Here is a 21998-nt window from a genome sequence, read left to right on the forward strand (position 1 = left end):
TTTATCCATTTAATTTGTGTACTATTTTGACACTGGCAATAAATCCCGTGTATTGCTGAGACAATGTAGGTGTCCTCAAGGATTCTTTTATAAAAGATTTATTTGGATCTCCGTGGCAAATATTTTCTGTTTTCTTATGAATAAGGTACAAGTCAGAGCAAAGGAAAAATCATTGTATTATGGGTTAATTCTGTCTCAGTCTGCACTGATGAATACTTTCTTGAGAAATAAGGCTTCAGTGATACCCAAATGATTTACTAATCAGCCTGTATCTTCTGGATATTTTCAAAATATCCACATATATATATATGGATATATGTTGTAATGTAAGATATTACAACACCAACAGTGTTGTAAGAAGAGAAGCTGACTTCTTGTTTTTAAGCTCTGATCTATTGCATTACTGTCTCAGCCAGGAGTCTGATTTCCTCTCCCTTCTTTGTCTACCAAGTTTGAACACTTGTCTTCAAATAAAACAGCTTAAATACCACGTAGTTATCTGTGCAAGGCTGTCTTAGTTCCTGAGATACTGCGTTTTACAGCCAAGCTGCCACACAGAGCAATTGCTTAATTTCATTTTCCTTACTGTTTCCATCAAGGTGCAACCTGTGTATTAAAAAAGAAGTTCTCGGCTAGTCAGTTTTGGAGTGACTGCAGAAGGTACAATGTGACTGTCATCCAGTACATTGGAGAACTTTGTCGTTACCTTTGCAATCAGCCAGTGGTAAGTGGAATCCAAGTGATGCCTGTTTGTCTGTCAGTACATTTATTGTTCTTCATGTGGGTGTGCTAAAAGGGAAATTAAACTCTATTGGGCATGTCCTTCTGCCCTTCCTTTTATGTGAGGTTCTGCAAATATTTGGTGATGTGCAGGTGCTTAGTAAAAATAATGGCTTGAATCATGAAGATAGACTAAAAGTATTGAAAGGAATGGTTTTGAGACTAAAAACTGAATCAGTATCATTTGGTGAAAAAGTACTATTTCACAGAATTTCACAAGGTAAGTTGAGAAAAACAGGATTACTGTTCACTCCCTTTTCTGAATTCTTAGAACTTTGTTTCTTGGCATCTGAGTGTGTCAGAGGTCTCATGTTTCATATGCTATGTTTTAGCACTGTTTTGTTCTGTGGAATGTGCATATTCTGAGACCATCTAAATTATATTTTTAAACTTGGAAGGGACTTGATTTTTGTTCAAGGTAAAACATTTTTTTTTTTCAATGATAAAACTATCCTAGACAACAAATATTTAGGGGAACAGAAGTAATTTTGTGAAAATGTGCAGAAGTTGGATGCACTGCAGCTGTTGTATCTATGAAAAGCTTCCCTTTGCCACTGTCATAATTTTGTTATTTCAAAACAATAATCAGTGGTTTATTTCCTTTTCAGTGAATTTTATTAAACGTACTCATCACTTAGGAAAAGGTACCAGTAACTCAAAGCTTTTAGTCTGAAAATTATTAGCATCATCTTTAAGCAGTGTTCTAAAATAAGAGAATGCAAATCAGTCTTGTTTTCCAACAGAATAATAATTCGCATTAATATCTCAAGTTGCTGACCAAAGAATGGAAAAGGTCATTGGATTGCTTTTCCCTTAGGAAAACTTTCAAAAGTATGTTTAAGTAATGTATTTGTGGGTCATGGATCCTACTGCAATACCCATGTGTGCATCAGTAAAGTAGTTCTTGAATTCAAGGGAGAATGTATGATGGCCCAGTGAGGACCACTGGCACTGATGAAAAACCAGAATAGTGATACCTTTTCTGATTTTATTTTTTTTTTTTTTTTTTGGTGTGTTTTGGGATGTTGGGGTTTTTTAATTTTTATTTGTTTGCGGAGGGGGTTAACTTCATAGTCAAATTTACTGGATAAGAAAAAATCAAGTTATAGAGCGTAAGAAAAATCAAGACATCAGGGAGGCATAGTTTTTATAAATTATGATTTTTTTCCGTTTTTATAGGCTAACTTGATTTCCACAGAGTCATTTCTCTTCTCTCCAAAACTTCAAAACTTTTGCTGTGTTTACAGTCTGAGATATTAATTGTTCCTTTTTTCTGTCCTCTTACTGTACAGGGAGAGCATGGCTTCTTTTCTCACCCCTTTCTAGCTTTCTAGCTTAAAGCACAGATTATACATTAATAGACTTAATTTCTGAAACAAACTCTTCTATTTTTAAATCCTTACCAAGCCACCATGAAGCTAAAGCAATTTTAAACTATGCAAATAAAGTAATTTATACCATCCTTAACTATTTATATACTGCATACAATGGTTATGCAATCATTAACTCTTCATTAACTGTATAACCATTCTATTTTTTAATTTGTGTGCATACTTTCTAGGAGCTGGCATATCTAAACTCTTCTGTGAGTCTGAAGGAGGTTTTTTTGTTTTGTTTTCTTGGTGGGGTTTTTTTTTGTTGTTTTTTTTTTTTGCTTGCTTGCTAAGCCTTCTCAAGAAAAATTAAAATTATAAAACAAATCAGTTTGACAGCTAGGTACTTGAAGAAAAATATTAAGTATGTGTCATGTTAAAACTCGAAGAGAAACATGTTCACACAAATAAGTGAAAGGTTTTAAAATATCTTATGCAATTTACTCTTAGTTTTCAAGTAAGTAAAATAATTTCCCAAGTTGGATCCTCTATTTAAGTTTCATTAATGTAGAAGTACTACATATGCTAGCGATATGAGAAAGATATGGCAAGTTTTAAAGTTCTGTCAGGATATTATGTGGGCAGTGTTTGTGAGATTAGAGTGCTACAAAGCCCTTCTAATCAACCCAGATTAAATCCATAGCAATTACCTTATTTTCTTAATTTGCTTCTTTAAGACTAAACTTGAAATAAATGTTTACATTTATTTCAATTTCTTACAGTTAGAGTCCACACTGTGGGCTCATATTTCATTAATTCTGAATTGAACTTTGGACGAGTCTCTGTGATAGCATATAGGCTCATGACTGAGCTTTCCTTACTGGTATTGTCTTGTTTGATCATTCTGCCTCCCACTCACATCTGCAACAGCTCTTGAAGACTCTTGCAGCAGATTTTTTTCTCATGTTACTCTGCATCCAGTTTGGTTTAGTAATCTGCTGTCTGGAAAGAATATTTGTTCAAAAAGGAAGTTGTCTTTTTTACTTAGGTACAAGTACAAAAAAATCTGTCATTATGTGACACTCATAGATTTTTCTGCGTTTCCAAGTGAGCAATCCTCATGCCTGCCCCCTTCCAAACACTTTTTCTGCAGCATTTTGATTGTAGTGAAAATACAATGACTGGCATTGATGGCTAGTAGCCATCAGTAGTTACAAAATGGATCTGTCTCTAAGATACTAGCATGACTACTTCAGTGAAGAAGAATATTCAGAAAATCAATGGATTTTCTGGCTGACATTGCTCAAGGTCTCTATTAACAGTGATCTGAAAAACTACAAGAGTATGGCATAGCAGAGCTCTCTGTATTGCCTCTTAGCAAAAGCCTTGGAAATATTTCTCTACTAATCTGCAGATATATTTTCCTTAGAGGCTTGCAACTAATTTAAATTTTAACATTTGAATTGTAGACTAAACATTCCAAAGACAGTTGCAGATTTATTTCAAATTTGATGTAATGATCTGTTTAATAATGCATTGCATCCAGAAGCTTTTGGAAAGATTTTTTGGGAATCGCAGCATGTGTTTCCTTCTTTTGTTTAAAGAAGATCTGAATCCTGAAATGTGTTACAAACAGAGGGTAGAAATCAGTGTCCTCAATAATTATGTCCTGTTTTCTGCTTTTGTGAACTGTGATGCAGTATGACAGTGTTTGTATGATTTATTATGCCTTAGGTGAAACAGGTAAGCTCTCTGTTAAAACCAGAGTTCACTTTTGCTTCTGTTCGAAGTCTGTGTCAGAAATAATTGTATCATTGTTTACAATTTCCCGTTTAATATGTGTCCTGTTTTGTGCACACTTGGTATTGAGACAGTGTTATCCTCTGGCGCAGGTAACATTTCTTATGTCCTCGGGGTTACCTAACTGTATAAGACCATGCTTATCAGCTTTCAGATTTTGTTTTGTTAAGCTGAGGCAAGACAGTCTCTCTACTAGATACAGTTTGGCTGAAGATTCTTTGGATAGGATTAAGCTCTCTGAAGTGACTTCAGAGAAGATGCTTAGGGATTTGTTGTGTTAAAACTCTTCTGTGTTAGAACAATAGTGGTTTAGAAGGAGAAAACAAGGAATTCAGTGCTACTGGCATAAGGAAACAGAATGAATATTTATTTCCCTGCAGTTGACTTGAGTGTTGTGGAAAGAGGTGTAAGGATGGGGTTTATGTAGCTGGATAGCACTGTCTCTCACTGAGAAGCAGTTTTCCTTAAAGGGAAGGAATTTAATGCTCACATAAGTGAGGAGAAATTAGTCAGCAGGCACTTTTCTACAATGCAGGCTTTACTTGTAATCACATTTTATTTCCCATTAAAGTTTAGCTCAGTTTTTGTTCAGTGCTGGAAATTGTTCTTTCTGATATCCTTAAAATGTGGAGTGGAAATTTATTAAGCTCCTCACAGGTTTTTGGCATAAATATTTTATTGAATAACCTAAACCAGAAATGTGACACGGTTAAAAACAGCCAGATCTGTACCTTCCATGGGAAGGCTTCTAAGAATCTCTACATCTCTGCATTTTAAATCATTAAAATTTAATTTACAGGAGGGAATTTTACAATTTATTTATTCTTCTAGTGACCTATCCTTAAAAAAAAAAAAAATCAGTAACCATTTGTACATGTCATAAGAAGATACCATTCTTAATCCAAGGTGTTGCTGATTTACTGAAGTATCAACCATGCCTAAAATACAATTGAACACTTTTTGTACATACTATTGGAGAAAACGGAACTTTCGGACTAAGAACATATCCAGCACATCTGAAATTAAAGCTTACAAAAGGCCATGAGATTTGGAAGCTTATATTTTTCCCTCTAGACTGTATTATTTGCCCTTATAAAATCAGACTGTATGTCACAGCAAACATTTTGCTTTCAACTGCCATTGCTGCAAGAACAGTATTGTTTTTGAAAAGTGGCTTTTAAACAGATTATAAACCCACTTATTTTTCTTACTGCCTTCTGATACTTATATGTACTGGCATACCTCCCTTGGTACCCACATATGATCCTGTGTCTGTTTTCTCATTCCTCCCACTAATAATGGTAAAAGTTTCCAGATGTTCTTCACAGAAAACATCTTCAGTAAAGTCTTAGGAAGCATTAGTTTTTTGTATCTAAACAGCAGTAGTTACAATGGCTATTTATAATGTCAACTACTGGTTCTGGCATGGTGGATCATGACTTAAGAGGTCATGCAACTTGACCAATTTCTCTCTCTCCAGCTTTCAGTTATTCCTGGACTCATCTTTTGGGTTAAAGTACTTGAGTTGTGCAGAAAATGTGCTTATATTAAAGCCTAAAAATCACAATCATGCTTTCACAAAGGGAAACTTCATACTGCTCACAGAATACTGTGGGTAATATGCACCACAAGAAATAATCTGTATGCACTTTAATTGTCTGGACTGACTTTTGAAAAGTTTTGTGCGATTTTTTTTGACTAGTGCTCTCCTGGGACAATCAGCAAAAATACATTTATCTACTTCATATTACTGGGTGGAACGCAGACAAAAGAGACTTTTTTTTGTTGGTAGATATATTATGAGAAAATGGGAGTACAACTAAGCAAAACATTTCCTATTAAAAGAGCTAAATAAAGAAAGCTTTTTTAGAATATAATTCTAATAGATTATCAGGAGATTGATTATTAAAAATGGGGTGAGACTGAGCTATATTAAATATATATTAAACAACCAGTATCTGAAATAGAAAGATGTGTCCTTTTCCTAATTTTCCAGTCCTTTCTTATGGTGCATCTTTTTTATTCCCTTCCTGTTTTATTTGTATTTTTGGATTTGGGTATGTGTTTTCCTCAGAAAATCTAGTTGCAGTTTATAATTAGGCATTACTAAATAATGAATGTGGATGTGTATCTTGAAAAATGTATTATATCTATAATAGCAGGATATCTCTCATAGTCTAATAAACCTTCTGATGCCTCTTTTTCAGGGCTAATGTATCAATAGAGGAACTGGTGAATGTGTTGTAACATACACATTTTGTAAATACTTGAATGCAAATCCTGTGTCATCTGTCTTATCATATTTTATATTTAACAGATGTTTGCATTCTCAGGTCCTGAGGTTGCTTTCTGTTTCATCAAGGCCATGATACAGAGAACAATTCATGCCTCCTTTCTTTGAATTATCTTTGCTTCTCTCCATTTGGATTTTCCTTTTGCAGAAATAATAAAAGAAGGGCAGTGAACATGTTTTCATATGTTTAAGGCAGCTGCTCAGCACATTTTTATGTAGCTTCCTGCACCAGTTAGTATACTGTTGATAACACTCTAAGAGGAATTTACTAACAGCTTAATCACGTAGATAGTCCAAGTAGTTTATTGAGAACACTTAAGGAGAAAAGACTGCTGGATGAAAAATCCCCGGTATGTCGTATTTAATGTAATAAGGCAGATCTTGACTTGTCAAATAATTAATATACAAAAGAAACAAGCACGCAAGATGGAGACACAGTGTGTCAAACTGATTTATGATGTGTGCAGATGTTTGGTACAGAGTTCAAAGATCTTGGCAGAATGAATGGAAAAAAAATTCCAAGTGTATGGTAAGAACTGTTGCTTATAAATGCATTGATGTCACTGAAAAAGGCATTGAAAAAGTGTTTCACCTTTACTGTTAAAAATAAGTGGATGTAAACTGAACCCCCATTTTATTTCAGAACCACACTGAATTAAGAAAATAATGTCACAGTGCAGGAAAATAAATAGGCATTTTCAGAAACTTTGGAAAGATGTTACAGCATTCTGTTATTCTAAAATCTCTTGTCTATCTGTGGAGAACTATTAGTAAATTCAGAAACACAAATCATAATTGAATTATCAGAGGACATGCAATTTGAACTTATTTGAACTTGTGCTAGGTAACCAAGGGAAGGCACTGAGTCCTTTGTAAATGAGATGAGGAATGTTAGGATATACAGCTTTCAGTGCAGGAGGTGTAAATTTGGTACAGTGTTTTTGCAGTGGGCTAAGAATACGCATGCATACAATTGCTGCATGCCAGCTGTTGCAGGGCAGCTGGCTGACATGCCACAGCTTGATCAGGTGTCAGGAGTGGCACAGGGATAACAGAGCTTTTCTGCTGGAAGAGAGATGTACTAGGTGACTGCCTGGAATTCCTTCTACACCTTTAATTTTATTTATTTTACCAAAGGTAAGCTAGTTGATGAAATGTCATCTGAAAATGTCAGAAATTGAAAGCCTATTTGGTTGAGTCAGTCTAAAGCTAGTTTCTGCCTATTTATTTTATTTCCTTTTTCATTAATACACCCTAAGTGTTCATCACTCAACCATATATTTTTGTAATTTGGTTGAATTATCATCCCTTTTCCTTCCCTTCTCTTACTTGCAGCAATTTATCTACTGCGTAACTGTTCAGCCACAGTGCCCATGGATACCAGCATGCCTGTCCTAAGAGTTGGACTTCGGCAGTGATCTGGACAATAATATTTGTGATGATGTTTGGATGTTAAAAAGAGATGACAGATGTTAGAATGGCTACCTGTTTTATTTACTGTGGGTCACTTTACATTGAAAATCACACATAAAAGCAAACATGGACTAATGTCATATATTAGTTATAAAAAGAATAAAAATAGATAAAATATTGCTATATTAATTTACTCACATATAAAACTAATGTGAGTAAACACATTGCTTGAAGTTTCCCTAATTTTAATAATTTTCTTCATAGTTATGAAACCTGCTGGAAGATGAAATTGCATATAGTTTTCATTCTCACTGCATTTAATTCTGCAGTGCTCCTCAGGGAATCTTGTATTGACAGACAGGTACAGCTATGGTGGGGCTGACTAAATCACAAATACAGCAGTTGCAGCAATGAAGTCTAACAGTGAATCTACCTTGGTTGTGAAGAAGTGAATTACTGCTCTGCCCTTTAAGAAATCTGCTTTCAGTAATCAGTATCCAGGAGGATAACATCATAGACCATCTTTGTATTTTTGTAAAACACCTGAGTGCTGTGAGAGCATTCCTTCCTAAACTGAGATGGCTTTACCTTGTATTGTAGATGTTGATGATAGGTCTTAACATTGCAAGCAAAGTGTGATGATGACCTGTCAGGACTACTCTGCATCTTTTCCTCTAGAGAAACAACTTTGTGCATAGAAATAAATATAAACCAGCCAAAGTAATATGAGGAACTGAAATTATTACACTTTTAAATGACATGGTGTTTGTTCTTTTGGGGAAAAAACCCAGACACCATAATCCATGTAGGCCACTGTCTTCTAGTTCATCCTAGAATATGAACTAGACTAGGAAAAAAACCAATCTTTTCAGCACACAGCTAGCAATGCTTTTATTTTTCTTAAAAATGGAAGCAAAGTCTTTTTTTTAGCTTGGTCTCTAGAGGTTTGGAATGTTCCTAGGCTGATGAAAGACTCAATTACTCTGTGTGTGTGCTTATTTATTTTTATATATATGCATATATATATATGCATATATGTGTCTCTTCTGTTCATTGAACGAAGAATTTCCTTGAAAGTATCTCTTGAGCTACTTTTTGTATCTTAGCAGAGGCAGTATATTTGAATAATTCAGTGTCATCAGCAAGTGATAACTGCAGTTCAGCTGTGGACATGTTCATTTCAGTTTAGCCTTGAAATTGCAAGGAAGATAACCCACTTTTAGAAGTTTTCTGTTGAGCTGACAGGAATATTCTAAAAATGCAAAGAATTTTTGGAGGGGAAAAAAAAAAAAAGCATAGAAAGCTTTCCTGATTAAGTTCAAAGTAACACTGAAACATTTTAGATTAAAAAATAAGAATATTATTGTTGTTCATTGACAATATAATGAATTTGAATATGTAACAGAACAGATGTTACTATTCCAAGTATGTAAAAACCTACACTGTTGCATTGTGATATTGTGTCTGAAGTTGAAATAACGAACCACTGTAAAAATTACATCTGTGGGCAATTTTTAGATACTTCGTTCCAGGCTCTGTCCGTGTCAGATTTGTAGTGCTATGTAATGCAGCACTTGTTAATAATGATGTAGCATGAGTTCAGTGAAGTATGTGCTTATGAGTTTAGAAATTACTTTCACTTTTCTTTTCACATCTAAACATAGAAGGGAAAGAAGGTTCTTGTTAAAACAGTGTTATTAGTGACCATGGGAGGCTGGTGAGTGATGCCGTTTTGAGGTAAAACTGTGGGATAATGCCTCAGATTGTAATCTGCTGACACCTATCTGCATGTAGTGAAAATAGGTGCTTTCCTTGCTGAATCATTTCAGCAAGAGAACTTTGCAGAAGGTAGGCTCTAAAGATGAATTAATACATTTTATCTTTCTGTGAGTTACTGTTTTTGAAGAGGTGAGAAAAAGCATAGAGCTTAAAATTCCATTGTGTTACATCGTTACAGTAAGAAGAATTCACATCCTCATGAAAAATTGAGTATGTCCAAGACATAAGCCTTGGAGGAGCACTGCTGTCTGTGTACTCAGATGATGCTTTACTGTTTTTAGTATCCAAATTATTTAAAAGATTCTTGTTTCACTCAGCTGACAAGATCTCTTCACAGAAATAATTTGCTGTGATTTTATATGGGACTAAATGTGTTGAAATGGATTTTTTTTTTTTTATAAAGCCATAACCAATTCATACTGGTTTGGGTGGGGGGGGTGTGGGAGGGCCATAACAGAAAGCAGAAAACAGGGACTCTGTTTTCTATAGTATATGTATGTGAATGTGTATCTATATATATATATTTGTATGAAAAGAATGTGAATATGTGCAGATGTGCGGATTTGTATATAGAGAGGTGTTCACATATGTGTATAGAAGTATAGGTAGATAGAGATGTATAGAGACTGTTGCAGTGGCAGAGTGCTATGCAGTTCCAAAGATATGCAGTAACAAATTGTACCTATGTTTATTTAGTATTGTTTTTTTATTTGTGTATCTCACTTCTAGAACATTCTGTATTGCAACCTGAAATTACTGTAAAGGGAGTCATATTTGAAACAAGATGAAATTAAAAGAAAATAAACTCGAATCCAAACAGTATAGATGTTTTGCTTTCTGGTACTTCAGCTTAAATACGATTGTATTTTAAAGCTGGTCCATGCAATTTCAATATTTGGGAATGTATACGTAAAATTAGAACATTTTACTGAACTGGATACTTACTATTGTGTTCATTGTGGTAAACATGGGACCTGACTACAGTAAAGACTCAAGGTCACTAAGGAATAGTGTATTCCAGTAACATTGAACAAAATCTCACAGTCTTAATATTGAAAAGAGTATGGAAGATGACTCCTATGCAATATGTGGGAGAGAACATATTTTACACGTGTGTGAAATCTGATTGTTTCCTCATAATCAGTCCAAAGACAGAAGAAAGTAACTGTTCCTCTCCTGACTTTTATCCCATGACAGAAATAATTTCCATCTTTCTCTGTTCTTCCCGATTTTTTAATTCCTCTGGGGAGAAATACTGAGGCAATTCGACTTTTAAAATATAAAAGTGTTTATATAAATAATTGTAGTAATTTTTCAGGAAATAATTTGTTCAACAAGGTAATAGGTTTTAGATTGCAGTTTACTGCTTTGCAGATATCTACCAGCTATGTCAGCTTTCTTTAACTTCTTGAGTGTTATTTTTTCTTCTTTTTATTTTTTTACTGCATGTATTCCAAAGAAAGTATGTTTTTCCCGCAATATATGCAATGATCAAATACAGTTATCAGTATACTGTATTTTAATTTTTTTTCTTTTTTTAACAGAAGGAAGGAGAAAAAAATCACAAAGTCCGACTAGCAGTTGGAAATGGAGTAAGAAATGATGTATGGAGGGAATTTTTAGACAGATTTGGTGCTATTAAGATCTGTGAGTTCTATGGTGCTACTGAAGGAAACATTTGTTTCATGAACCACACAGGAAAAATCGGATCTGTTGGACGCACCAATTTCTTCTATAAGGTAACTATTTTTTTACATTCTACTAAGTAGTAGTGCTGAAAAAATTGTGTTTCTTAGTTTGAGTACAGTCCTAAGTCCAAGGCAGATTTTTCTGACTTGTTTCTTAGTTGACTCTCTGTAAAATCTTAGCATCCAACCCAGTTGTACTCTCAGCAGTAGCAGTGTGATTTTTCATAGCGTTCACAAGAGTCAAAAAGGCTTTGGCTTTCTGCTGGCAGTCTTCAGTAATCTTACAGTTGCCAAGTATAGCTTCAGGTCTCTACTAATTTAGAGGACAAAAGAAAAAGTTTTATTATTTTAATAGCTAAGAACTCCTCATCACTGAAATAAGGCTACAAATTCTGATTTATTCTTCTACAAATTATAGCTAGAGATGTGTTTATATAGTATGTTCATATTGCATATTGCTATGTAAATATTTGGCATAAATGGAAATTAATAATAATATAATTATATATATTACATATAATAGAATTCCAGTATACCATTCAGTAGCATATAGACAGATACAAATTTAATAGATATCTTATACTTAGGTGAAAATAAACGTAATTAACTCAAACTACATCTAGCCTGTGTCAGTATTCAGAAATGTCAAAGATAACAGAATATAATCACTGTTGAGTTATTGTGAAAGAGAATATGTGGCAAAATTATTTATTAAAAAATGCTATACCCCTTTGCCTACAGTCTGTAGGTCTTTGTTGTGTTCCAGGTTAGTGAACCTAGAAAAAACCCTGTTCTGTATTTCATCAACTTTGAAAACGGCATATATCTCAGGGAGGAAGATTACGTGTTATTTATATCACACATTATGACTTTCCTCTATCCTTCTGAGTAAATGAAGAATTTATTTCTGCTTGAAATTCACAGATAGACTTTTTATTTTTGATCCTGTAAGGACAGTCTTTTAAATTATTAGGAAGTCCTATAGAAAGTAACTCGTGTCCCAAGCTTTAGCTAACAATATTAAAGATGCCTAGCCTTTTTGCGAGGAGACTACATATTTATCATGATGTTGTTGCTTATGCCTGTTTTTGCTCTTCTTGAAATAAATAATACCTCATGCCTATAATTTTAAATTGAGTGATGCCTATCTGTATACAAGTCCTGTTGACATAAATGGCATTTGTGCTCCTTAGGAGAGCTGATAGCAAAATGTCTCGACAAAGCTTTTTAGGGAGTGATGTAAAACCATTGTTTGGAAATACAGCAGAGGTGTCTTCTGATGCCGTGTGAATGGGTTTCTAGGCAGCGTATGTTCCAGCATCCTCAACTTCAATACTCCATCACTACACAGTGCAATTGCTACACAGGCTGATTTACACACTGGGGCCAGAGGAATTCTTCACTTCTTGCCCAGGAACTCATATTGCAGTGAGGATTCTGGAACCACTCAAAAAACACCATAAGAGCTAGTGTGTTGCTCAGAAACCAGTGAGAGCTCAGGAATTTAAGCACACAACTCCACTGATTCTCTGTCCTACATGTTTGGTGCTCTGTAGCTGGCAGTGACCATCCGATGATGCTGGATATCTCCAGAAAGGTCTGGAACTGCTACAGGAAATCAGAGATCTAGAATTTAGGAGTAGTAGGTGAACCAGGAACCTTACAGATGATGTTAATTTCTGTTTCAGACTTTTCTAAGCTAGATGCCTTATAATCTTACAAGATTTTGCATGTGTTCCAAATTTGAGTAAACTTGTTTTCAGTATTGCAGAACTGGCAGAATTTTGTCATAAGTTATTAACCTTTTGGAAATACCATGTAAAGGCTACAGGAGATAAAGATCAAACTTGAAACTATCTGCATATTTATTTAATCACCTGTGTTTTTAATCAAGTACTTTGAGGATTTTGAATGTGACACTAAATACATATTTTAATGCCATGGATAAGTTAATTTTCACTTATTTCAGGCATTTTTTCTGTCCATTTATTTAAAATGCATTTTGCAGCTTGCAGATTACTAAACCATGCCTTCTGAAGTGTAGCTGTTGTTTGCTTTACTTCAGTCTGGATGACATCAACTAGACAACTAGTCATATGTAAAGGAGAGGAACATTATTTCTGATTTACTGACTTGTGAAAGACCTGAGGTTGGAAAGAAAATCTGTCTCCTGCATTAAAGCAGACAATGGCACAGACAAGGCCCATCCACTCAATTCCTAACATTTGTTGTTTCTTCAAAGACGTGCTACAACAGCTTTTGAAACATTCTCTTGACACGCAGGACAGCATTAGGTACCCTTTAACACGCTTTCTAGGGATTTTCTAAACACCTATTTCTTAAAATGGAAATAGAAAGAAAGATAACTGAGATATTGGGAAAAAGAGGCTTGTGTGTTCATGTATGTGATACACTAAAGGAGAAGGAACAAACTTGCTCTCTTCCTAAAGCATAATTGCTCAGCTGGCAACAAAGTAAATGCAGTACAAAGCCCTATAGATACAGGTATTGAGAGTATAGAGGGAATAATAGCAGGAAGTTTCAAAGTATAACACTTTTAGTGGGGTGCAGAGGAGAAAGAAAAAAAGAGTAGTGTGGTAGGTAGTGACAATGGCACAGTTTGTAAAGGTGAAATACAGACAAAATTACAGCTTTAAGAGGCAAACTGAGCTCTCAGAATGAGCAAAGTAACTTCTGCCAACTGCTAAGGGCTGGGGATAAATGCTTGTGGATAAATATTAAGGTTCTACAGAACACATTTATTTTCATTAAAAAAATTGGAAGAGATAAGGTAATAGGAAGAAAGATGAATGTTACAGCAGTTACTGTATTTAAGACGTTAACTAAAAGCAGTGATCTTGTTTGCACTTGTTTCTTTCCATAATGTGTTCTTTATGTAAGTGGGATTAGTTCATGTGCATGAAAGCATCCCTCTAGAATATGAATAAATCTTTCAATAAAGATGTTTACATAGGGTCAGTGAACAGAAAAGTAGAAGCCTCTGGATAGCTTTTTAGCTGGTAAAACTTAAAATGTTTTACAAAAAATAGTGTCTTGATTAACACAGTAATATAATAAATTACTGTTTAATCTTTACATCTTTACATCTGATGTACATATGTACCTAGCTAATGTTAATAATCAATTATGTTATATATGACATACATTATATGAGTATTTATATAAATGTGATATGGGAAAAATTTTAAAGACCCTAATTTGTTTCTATCAAATATATATATCCTTCTTATACTGAAATAAATTCTGATGGCAGACAACAAGGGAACTTGGGCTTAATGAGATCCAAGGAAGCTTATAAGAAGGGCTAAAAATAACCCATGGCATGTTCACCTGAAAACCATTAGGTAAAAAAAAAAAAAAAAAAGAAAAAAAAAAAAGAAAAAAAAAAAAAAGAAAAAAATTTCCAAACTTTATTTGTAAATGTAATTTTTCCTTATTTTAAGCAAGGATATGCAAACTATCACAGAAATCCAAATCTCATATGCAAACTGTATAGATAAAAATCAGCTTTGAGCTGAGAAACATTTAGATCTTACAACAAATTTTAAATCATTTCAGCATATAAAATAGCTTTCACACAGCCATTCAGAATTAGTATTATGCACTTCCTCATGCAGTCATAGAGCCTGTGGCAGAAGACAAATTTTTTAGTTTAAAAATAAAGGTAGTTTCAAATAAATGTTAAGATCCTGGAAAACTGGGTTCAAAGGAAGTATACTGATGTATAGATCCAAGCAATAGAAGCTCCTAGGCCAAGGAAAATTAATGTTTCTTCTCGTTTGACTAATTTTGAGCTAAAATAATCTGAAGTACTACAAGTGTTTTCTAAGGTATTGTATTCTTACTTGTCATTGTTCAGTTAATATCAAACACAGCTTAAAAGATTTGTCTCTTGGTTTTGTTTACTTTGGTTTTCTGTGGGACCTATGTGTCTGCTCTTTACAGCATAAATAAGGCATTTCAAGTGTATTATTAAAAATGTCTCTAAAATGTGATGACACTAGGCTCCAAATATTTTTTTTCTTATATTTCAGTTTTTAAAGATGCTTGAAACATGTAATGCTTTGTTTTAGAAACCAAGAGAAATAAAAAATACTTAATCTCTCAAACCAGTAATAAAAAGCTTGTGATCTCTATTTTCTCATAATGGTTCTTTCGACATTCCCTGTAAATTGAAATTTTAGTAATTGCACAACTTTTTTCAAAACAATATTTAAATGCATGTATTTCTAATCAATTAAAAAAAAAAAAAAGGTGAGGGAAGCTGTTACTACATAACATTTAGGCAGCATAGTAGTAGACAATATTGCACATTAGCACACTTTCAGCTCACTGTATGATGCTTTTTGTTTGCTACATTTATGTCATGCTTCAGAGAGTAGGATGTAGATTAAAATGATGAATGTTGCATGCAGTACTCTGAAAATAATATGGTAATGATTCAACAGCTCAGGTCTTTGTCCCATTAGAATTTAAATAATGAGGTGAACCAAATGTTAGTCTGTGCCCAGACTAAATACTTTGCTATGGAGCTTTCATTTCCTGGTATTTAATATGAAAAGCAAGCTGCTTAGAATCACAGAACAATTTTGCTTGGAAAAGACTTTTGTGCAGACAGAGCTGTTTGCACAGTCTCTATATAGTTTCATTATGCATATTTAATACAAGATGTGGTACTTTCTTTTTATTTTGTACTAAAAGAAAAAATAATAAAATTATAACATTTATGATAAAATTAATAAAAATAATAATAATTAATAAAATAAAATAAAGAAAATATTTTCATTATTAAAAATAATTAAATTTCATTATTTTTATTATTATTAGCCTCTTTAATACTCTGTAGTTGTAGGCAAAAAGGCGTATAGAAGATAGTATAGTTATATATAATAGTAATCTCAGTGGTTTTTAGATGGTCTCAGATACTGAATACAGTTTTCTGAGTGTTTATAAGAACTCAAATTCTTCATTCTTTCAGAGGTCAAAAACTATCTTGTCAAAATACTACTCTATATGATGCATTATTTTAAGCTATTCTAATCAGACACAAAAACAGAGTAACATTTAATTTTATACCATTTCATTCTTATTATATTTATATAATATATAAAATATATAAAATTGTATTATATATTTTAATATTTTAATATATTCTTTATATTACTCATTGCATTTGGTCGTATGAAACCTATTAAAGTAAATATCAATGTAAAAAGAAAATGAAAAAGAATAGCAGTTAAATCTAGGCAGCCAAAAAAAAAAAAAAAAGACCTACTACCACTCTGTTCCTCAAGAATAAACAATTATTTTCTAATTGAGGAAAACATTCTGGCTCTCAGATTCTTGACTTTGGTAAATGGTTTAATGTGATGTTAATAAAAATTATTACCTTTCACTTAATTAAAATAGTGTCCTATTCTTGAATCATTACTTTATTTTGCAGGCTGTGACCTTTTTCCTCTGATCAACTCTTAAGAATAACTTTCTGTTTCAGACTTAAGGTAGAAGAAAAACACATTGATAGGACTCAATGAACCAAATTTTTCCATATGAAACTGAAATTGTGGGATTCATGTTGCTCTTTTTCAGATTAAAGAAAAAAAAATTTCATATATTTACAACAACATTTCAAATTAGGCTAAAGATGCAACTCTTCAGCCAAGTTAGTGGCAGAAAAGGAAAGAGGTTTATATTTTAACATCCTACCCTTTACTTCAGTCACTTTCATAGAATCCTCCTTAAGTTATATTGTATTTCTTTATTGTGAAGAGTGCAGTTATATATATGTTTAATAAATTTTTTCCCCTATTGACAAGAATTCTCAGGAAAAGATAATTACCTCAGTTTCACTAGTTATTAAAAATTGCTGATATGTTTCTTTTTGAGAAGGCAACATGGAATCCCAAGCTGGCCAAATTGTCTCTTTAGAATAATAAAGAGACAATTTGGACTACTGCAAACACAGTTGTCCAAATAGTCTCAGGCAATGTCTCTTAAAGGTGCAGTTTGGATTCATATCACAGCAGAAAAATGAAAGAAAATAATTGGCAAATGCTATATATTCAAGAAAAAAAAAAATAAAAATAAAAGAAGAAAGAAAACAAAAAAAGAAGGAAAAAAAAAAGTATTGCAGTTGCTAGTTTTGATAGGAGATCTTGTCCTCTCCTTCAGTTTGCTTGGAGCCATGGCAAGATGTACCCTGCTGCTGGTGCTCACTTTCCACCACCATACAACATCCTGAGAAAACAAGAGGGAAGAACTGAGGCTAGTTAAGCGACAGTTAAGCCCAACAGGAAGCAGATACTCCTTTGTGAGGCCTTTCTCTTGCCAGCTGTTTTCAGTGCCAGAAGACCCCAAGAACATGTCCTATCAGCTACCACCATTAAATGTCACTTAAATACTAGAGATAATGCCTCTATTATGCTGACTCACACTGCTCTTTCACTGATGATATGGATCCCATAACTTGTAAGAAAATCAACAACAGAACAGTTCTATGTCTTCATTTAAAAAACTGTTTTGATGTTGCTTACCTCCAAGAAATGGCATAGATTTTCATATAGAATGTTTTCAGTTTTAAAAGAAACTGCATTCTCCTTTCAGATGAGCAAGACAATACAGGTTTCCTTATGTATGCTTGCTGCCACCAGATGTCACTGTGTAGATGAGTAACTGATGACTTCTTCCCTTTTTTAGCTTTTTTTCCCATTTGATTTAATCAAGTATGATTTCCAAAAAGATGAACCAATTAGAAATAAGCATGGTTGGTGTGAAAAAGTTAAGAAAGGTAAGTATGTATTTTAATAGGATATTACAGCTTATTGATTTTAATAAAAATGCTTAACAGAGTTGTTTTAAGGAGCCTTGATATTGTGTTACTGCAGTTTACCAAATTAACTATTACTCTTTGCTCTGAAAAAAAGCAATATGATTTTTGATCTCAGATAAAACAGCAATAAACATACCAGTGCTGGTATTGGAAGCACTCAGGAGATCCTTGGATATATTCACAGAAGAGTAGTGTTCAAAAGTGATGCTATAGTATTATCTTTAAATTTATACATAGTGACATCTGTGTTTTTTAAAGGAGGTTAACATAAGGAAATGGTTGCCTAAGAGATCTACAGGAAGGACTGGTGGATTAGAGCAAATGCTTTTTGATGAGAGATTAAGAGTTTCTGAGTAAGTGATGTGATTCAGCTTAATAATTAAAAAAACAAAACAAAACAAACAAAAACCAACCAAATAACGTAAAACCTAAATTGCTTGATTATAGCTGTCCTAAAAATATTTATGAAAAGTCATGATTAGACAATTTTTCTGTTATGTTAGACATGACACAAAGTGTTACGAGATTCTGGAGCATACATTGTACTGTGGGAAGGTAACAGCTGAAACTGAAGCAAGAAAAACTCATAGTAAAGGTCAGGCAAACAGCTTTAATGGGGAGCTGAAACAGATTTTTTAAAGGAGTTATGAGATTCTCTAACAGCTGATAATCAAACATGGGTACTTTGAAGATGATATGTCCCCAAAAGCTGAAATTTTATAGGAATTTAACTGTAGGGATGCCAGACTGACCAGTGAAGGGAACATGTCCTTTAATTAGACACTTGGTCAAATTTTTTTTCCAACTACACCACTCAGTCTAATGAAAAGTATTATCTTTGTCTATAATCTCTGTCTTACCCATGTCTTATTTCATCAGAGCATTATGGCTGCAGTGATAGTACCAGTGAACTAAATACTGCTGCTTTAAACACTACCACTTTATGGAAAAAAAAGGCACAGCTCTTTATTAAGGAGGCAGTCTTAAATTAAAAATTGTGCCTGCTTTTGGAAGCATTTTAATATATTTTATTGTTTATAATTCTTGTCTCTGTTGCAAAGTAATGGAACTCTTAACCTATATTGTTCAGAACTTGCTCCCAGAAAGGTTATTTAATACAATTATTGCATGTTCTGCTAACAAACACCCTGGTATGCTACATGCATTAGAGTACAATCCTTTCCCCTACTCCCCCTAATTTTGAGGAAAAAAAATTATTGGACTTTTATATTTTACACCAAAACCTAAGCTGATGATGCTATCTCACGTTAATGAATATTCTTAAGAAGTCACAGAATTTTCTGAGTTGGAAGGGACTCACAAGGATCAAGTCAAACTCTTTAAGTGAATGATCCCCACAGAGATTAAACCCACAAGCTTGGTGTTATTAACACCAGGCACCAACCAACTGAGGTAATTTCAGTTCTCAGAACTTCTGAAAAGAGAGTAAATAGGGACATAGTGCCTGGGCTATGAGCACCTACTTTTGATTAACACTAGTTTTTCATTAGGAAGCTGATAAAGCTGACACTCATCATGGAAATTCAGTAACATGTGGGGAGTCAGTTCAGTATTAACTTGAATTGTGCACTTTCAGAGGATAATAAACTACTAGTGAGTTTACAATTGATAGATGACCATTCTGGTGAAAAAACTGATGAGTCACAAGCAAGAAATACAAGTGACTGTGAGTTTGCGTGGACAATATTGAAAGTAATATTAATGTCAGGTACAGAAATGTCCAATGATGTTTTAGGTTTATATTCTTTCAACTTCTCTGTATAGGTGAAGCTGGTCTTCTGATTTCCAAAGTCAATGCAAAGAACCCCTTTTTTGGTTATGCCGGCAATAAAAGACACACTGAAAAGAAATTACTCTGTGAGGTATTTAAGAAGGGAGATCTTTATTTTAATACTGGAGATCTAATGGTTCAAGACCATGACAATTTTCTGTATTTTTGGGACAGGATTGGAGATACCTTCAGGTACAGTTATGGTTTATTTTCATATTTCTTCATTAAAGATATATAGACTAAAAGAATGTGGTTATATTTGTTTTCAGCTGGAACTGTTCAACTTACTGTTATTGTGATGTAGTTTATAATGATACTGAAGTGGGTGGTACAGGCTTAATTTTGTCACAAGTGTTGCATGAGTAATAATCATGAGTTAAATGTATATGAGTTAAATGTCCATTTTCAGAATAGTTCATAGGTCTTCCAGAATTTTGAATGGGCTTTTCAGTAAGCATATAACTATTGATGGATTTTCTATGAGCAAGGAAGTCAGATACTAATGTGAAGAAAAATGTCTCAAGTAGCAGGGATTGGTCATGTTTGATACATTTATATACATGTAAAAAACTTGCAAACAATTGTATTGACCTTCAATGTCCCTTAAATGTTATAGTACCCAGTAAGATTCGAATTGAAACATTTTCTTCTGGTGATCAAATTCCAATGTGACAAGTGTGAAAAAATGTGACGTAGTGTTAGTCTGAAATGAATGGAGTTTCTAAAACTAAAGATTTTTTAAAAGGGCAGGTGTCATGGGATTAAATTATTTTTTCACACATTTTAGATGGAAAGGGGAGAATGTTGCCACTACAGAAGTTTCTGATGTCATTGTAATGTTGGACTTCATACAAGAAGCAAACGTGTATGGTGTGTCTGTGCCAGGTAAAAGCTTGAGTTATACATTTTGTTTCTCCCAGGTTGATTGCTAACTCTCATAACTCTTTCTATTTCATGTTTTAAACATTAATCATGTTTGATTGAGTCATCTGTTTAATATCCAGCTAAAATGTAGATACAGATAATGAAAATACTATCTGATTGTGAATGAGCTAGTGAATCATGCATTTTTTTATCTGTATGCAATAAGGAGTATTTTTGAAAGTGTACCGTACCTGCGTTTGTGATAGCTACATAACCTAAATTAAAACATGAATATCTAGTAAATTCACATCTGTGCAGAATCCAGATACATCTGTCAAAATGAAATATCAACAAGGTAATTATAAAGTAGCTTTAAAGGAAAAAATGTGAAGACATTTTTCTGTCTTGTTTTACTTTGCCTCACAAAATAACTGTAAACAGTTAATTTGCAAAACCAAGAAGAAACTGAAAAAGAAAACAAAGAGAAAAATTAATTTTTAAGGAAGAAAATACATTAATTTATTTTTAATAGAGTTTTTTGTTATTTTTCATGAGATCATATGGGCTTGATTCTTATTCATGCTTAATCTTTTTAAAAAGTACATGCTTGGTCTCACTGGGATAAAAAATAAGTTTCTATATCAGAGACTGTTTGATGCACTTCTTTGCATTGGTGGCTAAAACAGTGTTGATAACCTAATAGTGCTTGGCTACCACTGACCAGAGCTTGCACAGTACCAAGGCTTCCTCCATGCATAAGAATGCTGGGGACAGCAAGAACTTGGGAGGAGATGTAGATGGTACAGTGGGCTGAACCTGACCAAAGCCATACTCTGTATCATATGATAGTCATGCTCAGTTATTAAAGCTGGAGAAATGAACAGGATGAGAGGTTTGTGGTTGTGGTGCTTGTCTCCCCAAAAAAACACTGCTCCAAGTGAGGCCTTGTCCTGCAGGAAGGAGCTGGCCATCTGCCTGATGATGGGAAATACTGAATGATGTCCTGGTTTTGCTTTGCTTGTACATGTATCTTTTGTTTCCCTTATGAAACTGCCATTACCTTAACACTTGAGCCTTGTTTTCCTTTGTTTCCCATCCCATGGCAGAAGGGATTGAGCACAAAGCTGGCTGGATATTTGGTTGTTGGCAAGGATAAACCCATCACAAAATGGTAAAGGAGTATGAAATGAGAAAGAGTGTCACTTATGTGTATTTTAAAGACATAAAACATGAAAGAAAACAGAAGACTGTCTGAAAATCAGATTCAAAAGTATGAGGGATGCTAATTTCTTATACAACATTTACCTGTTTATATACTCAGTTTTTCTGACTGTCTTGATAATTGCACTTAAGGATAAACAAATCAAATCCCTTAGATTTTGTAGCATTAGCAAAAAATTAAACCAAAACAAAGATAAGCTTGGCA

General features: G+C 33.7%; 1 protein-coding gene across 1 annotated transcript in view; it reads left to right on the forward strand.

Annotated features, from left to right (window-relative positions):
- Positions 1-21998, forward strand: part of SLC27A6 (solute carrier family 27 member 6) — a 37615-nt gene that overhangs the window by 11669 nt on the left and 3948 nt on the right. The window contains exons 4-8 of the mRNA XM_023944977.2: positions 600-724; positions 10923-11117; positions 17784-17874; positions 19702-19900; positions 20496-20593. Coding sequence (XP_023800745.1) covers positions 600-724; positions 10923-11117; positions 17784-17874; positions 19702-19900; positions 20496-20593 — 708 coding nt within the window. The remainder of the gene's footprint in view (positions 1-599; positions 725-10922; positions 11118-17783; positions 17875-19701; positions 19901-20495; positions 20594-21998) is intronic.

This window comes from Cyanistes caeruleus, chromosome Z, assembly GCF_971803275.1.
Source record: "Cyanistes caeruleus chromosome Z, bCyaCae1.hap1.1, whole genome shotgun sequence".
Taxonomy (NCBI): Eukaryota; Metazoa; Chordata; class Aves; order Passeriformes; family Paridae; genus Cyanistes; species Cyanistes caeruleus.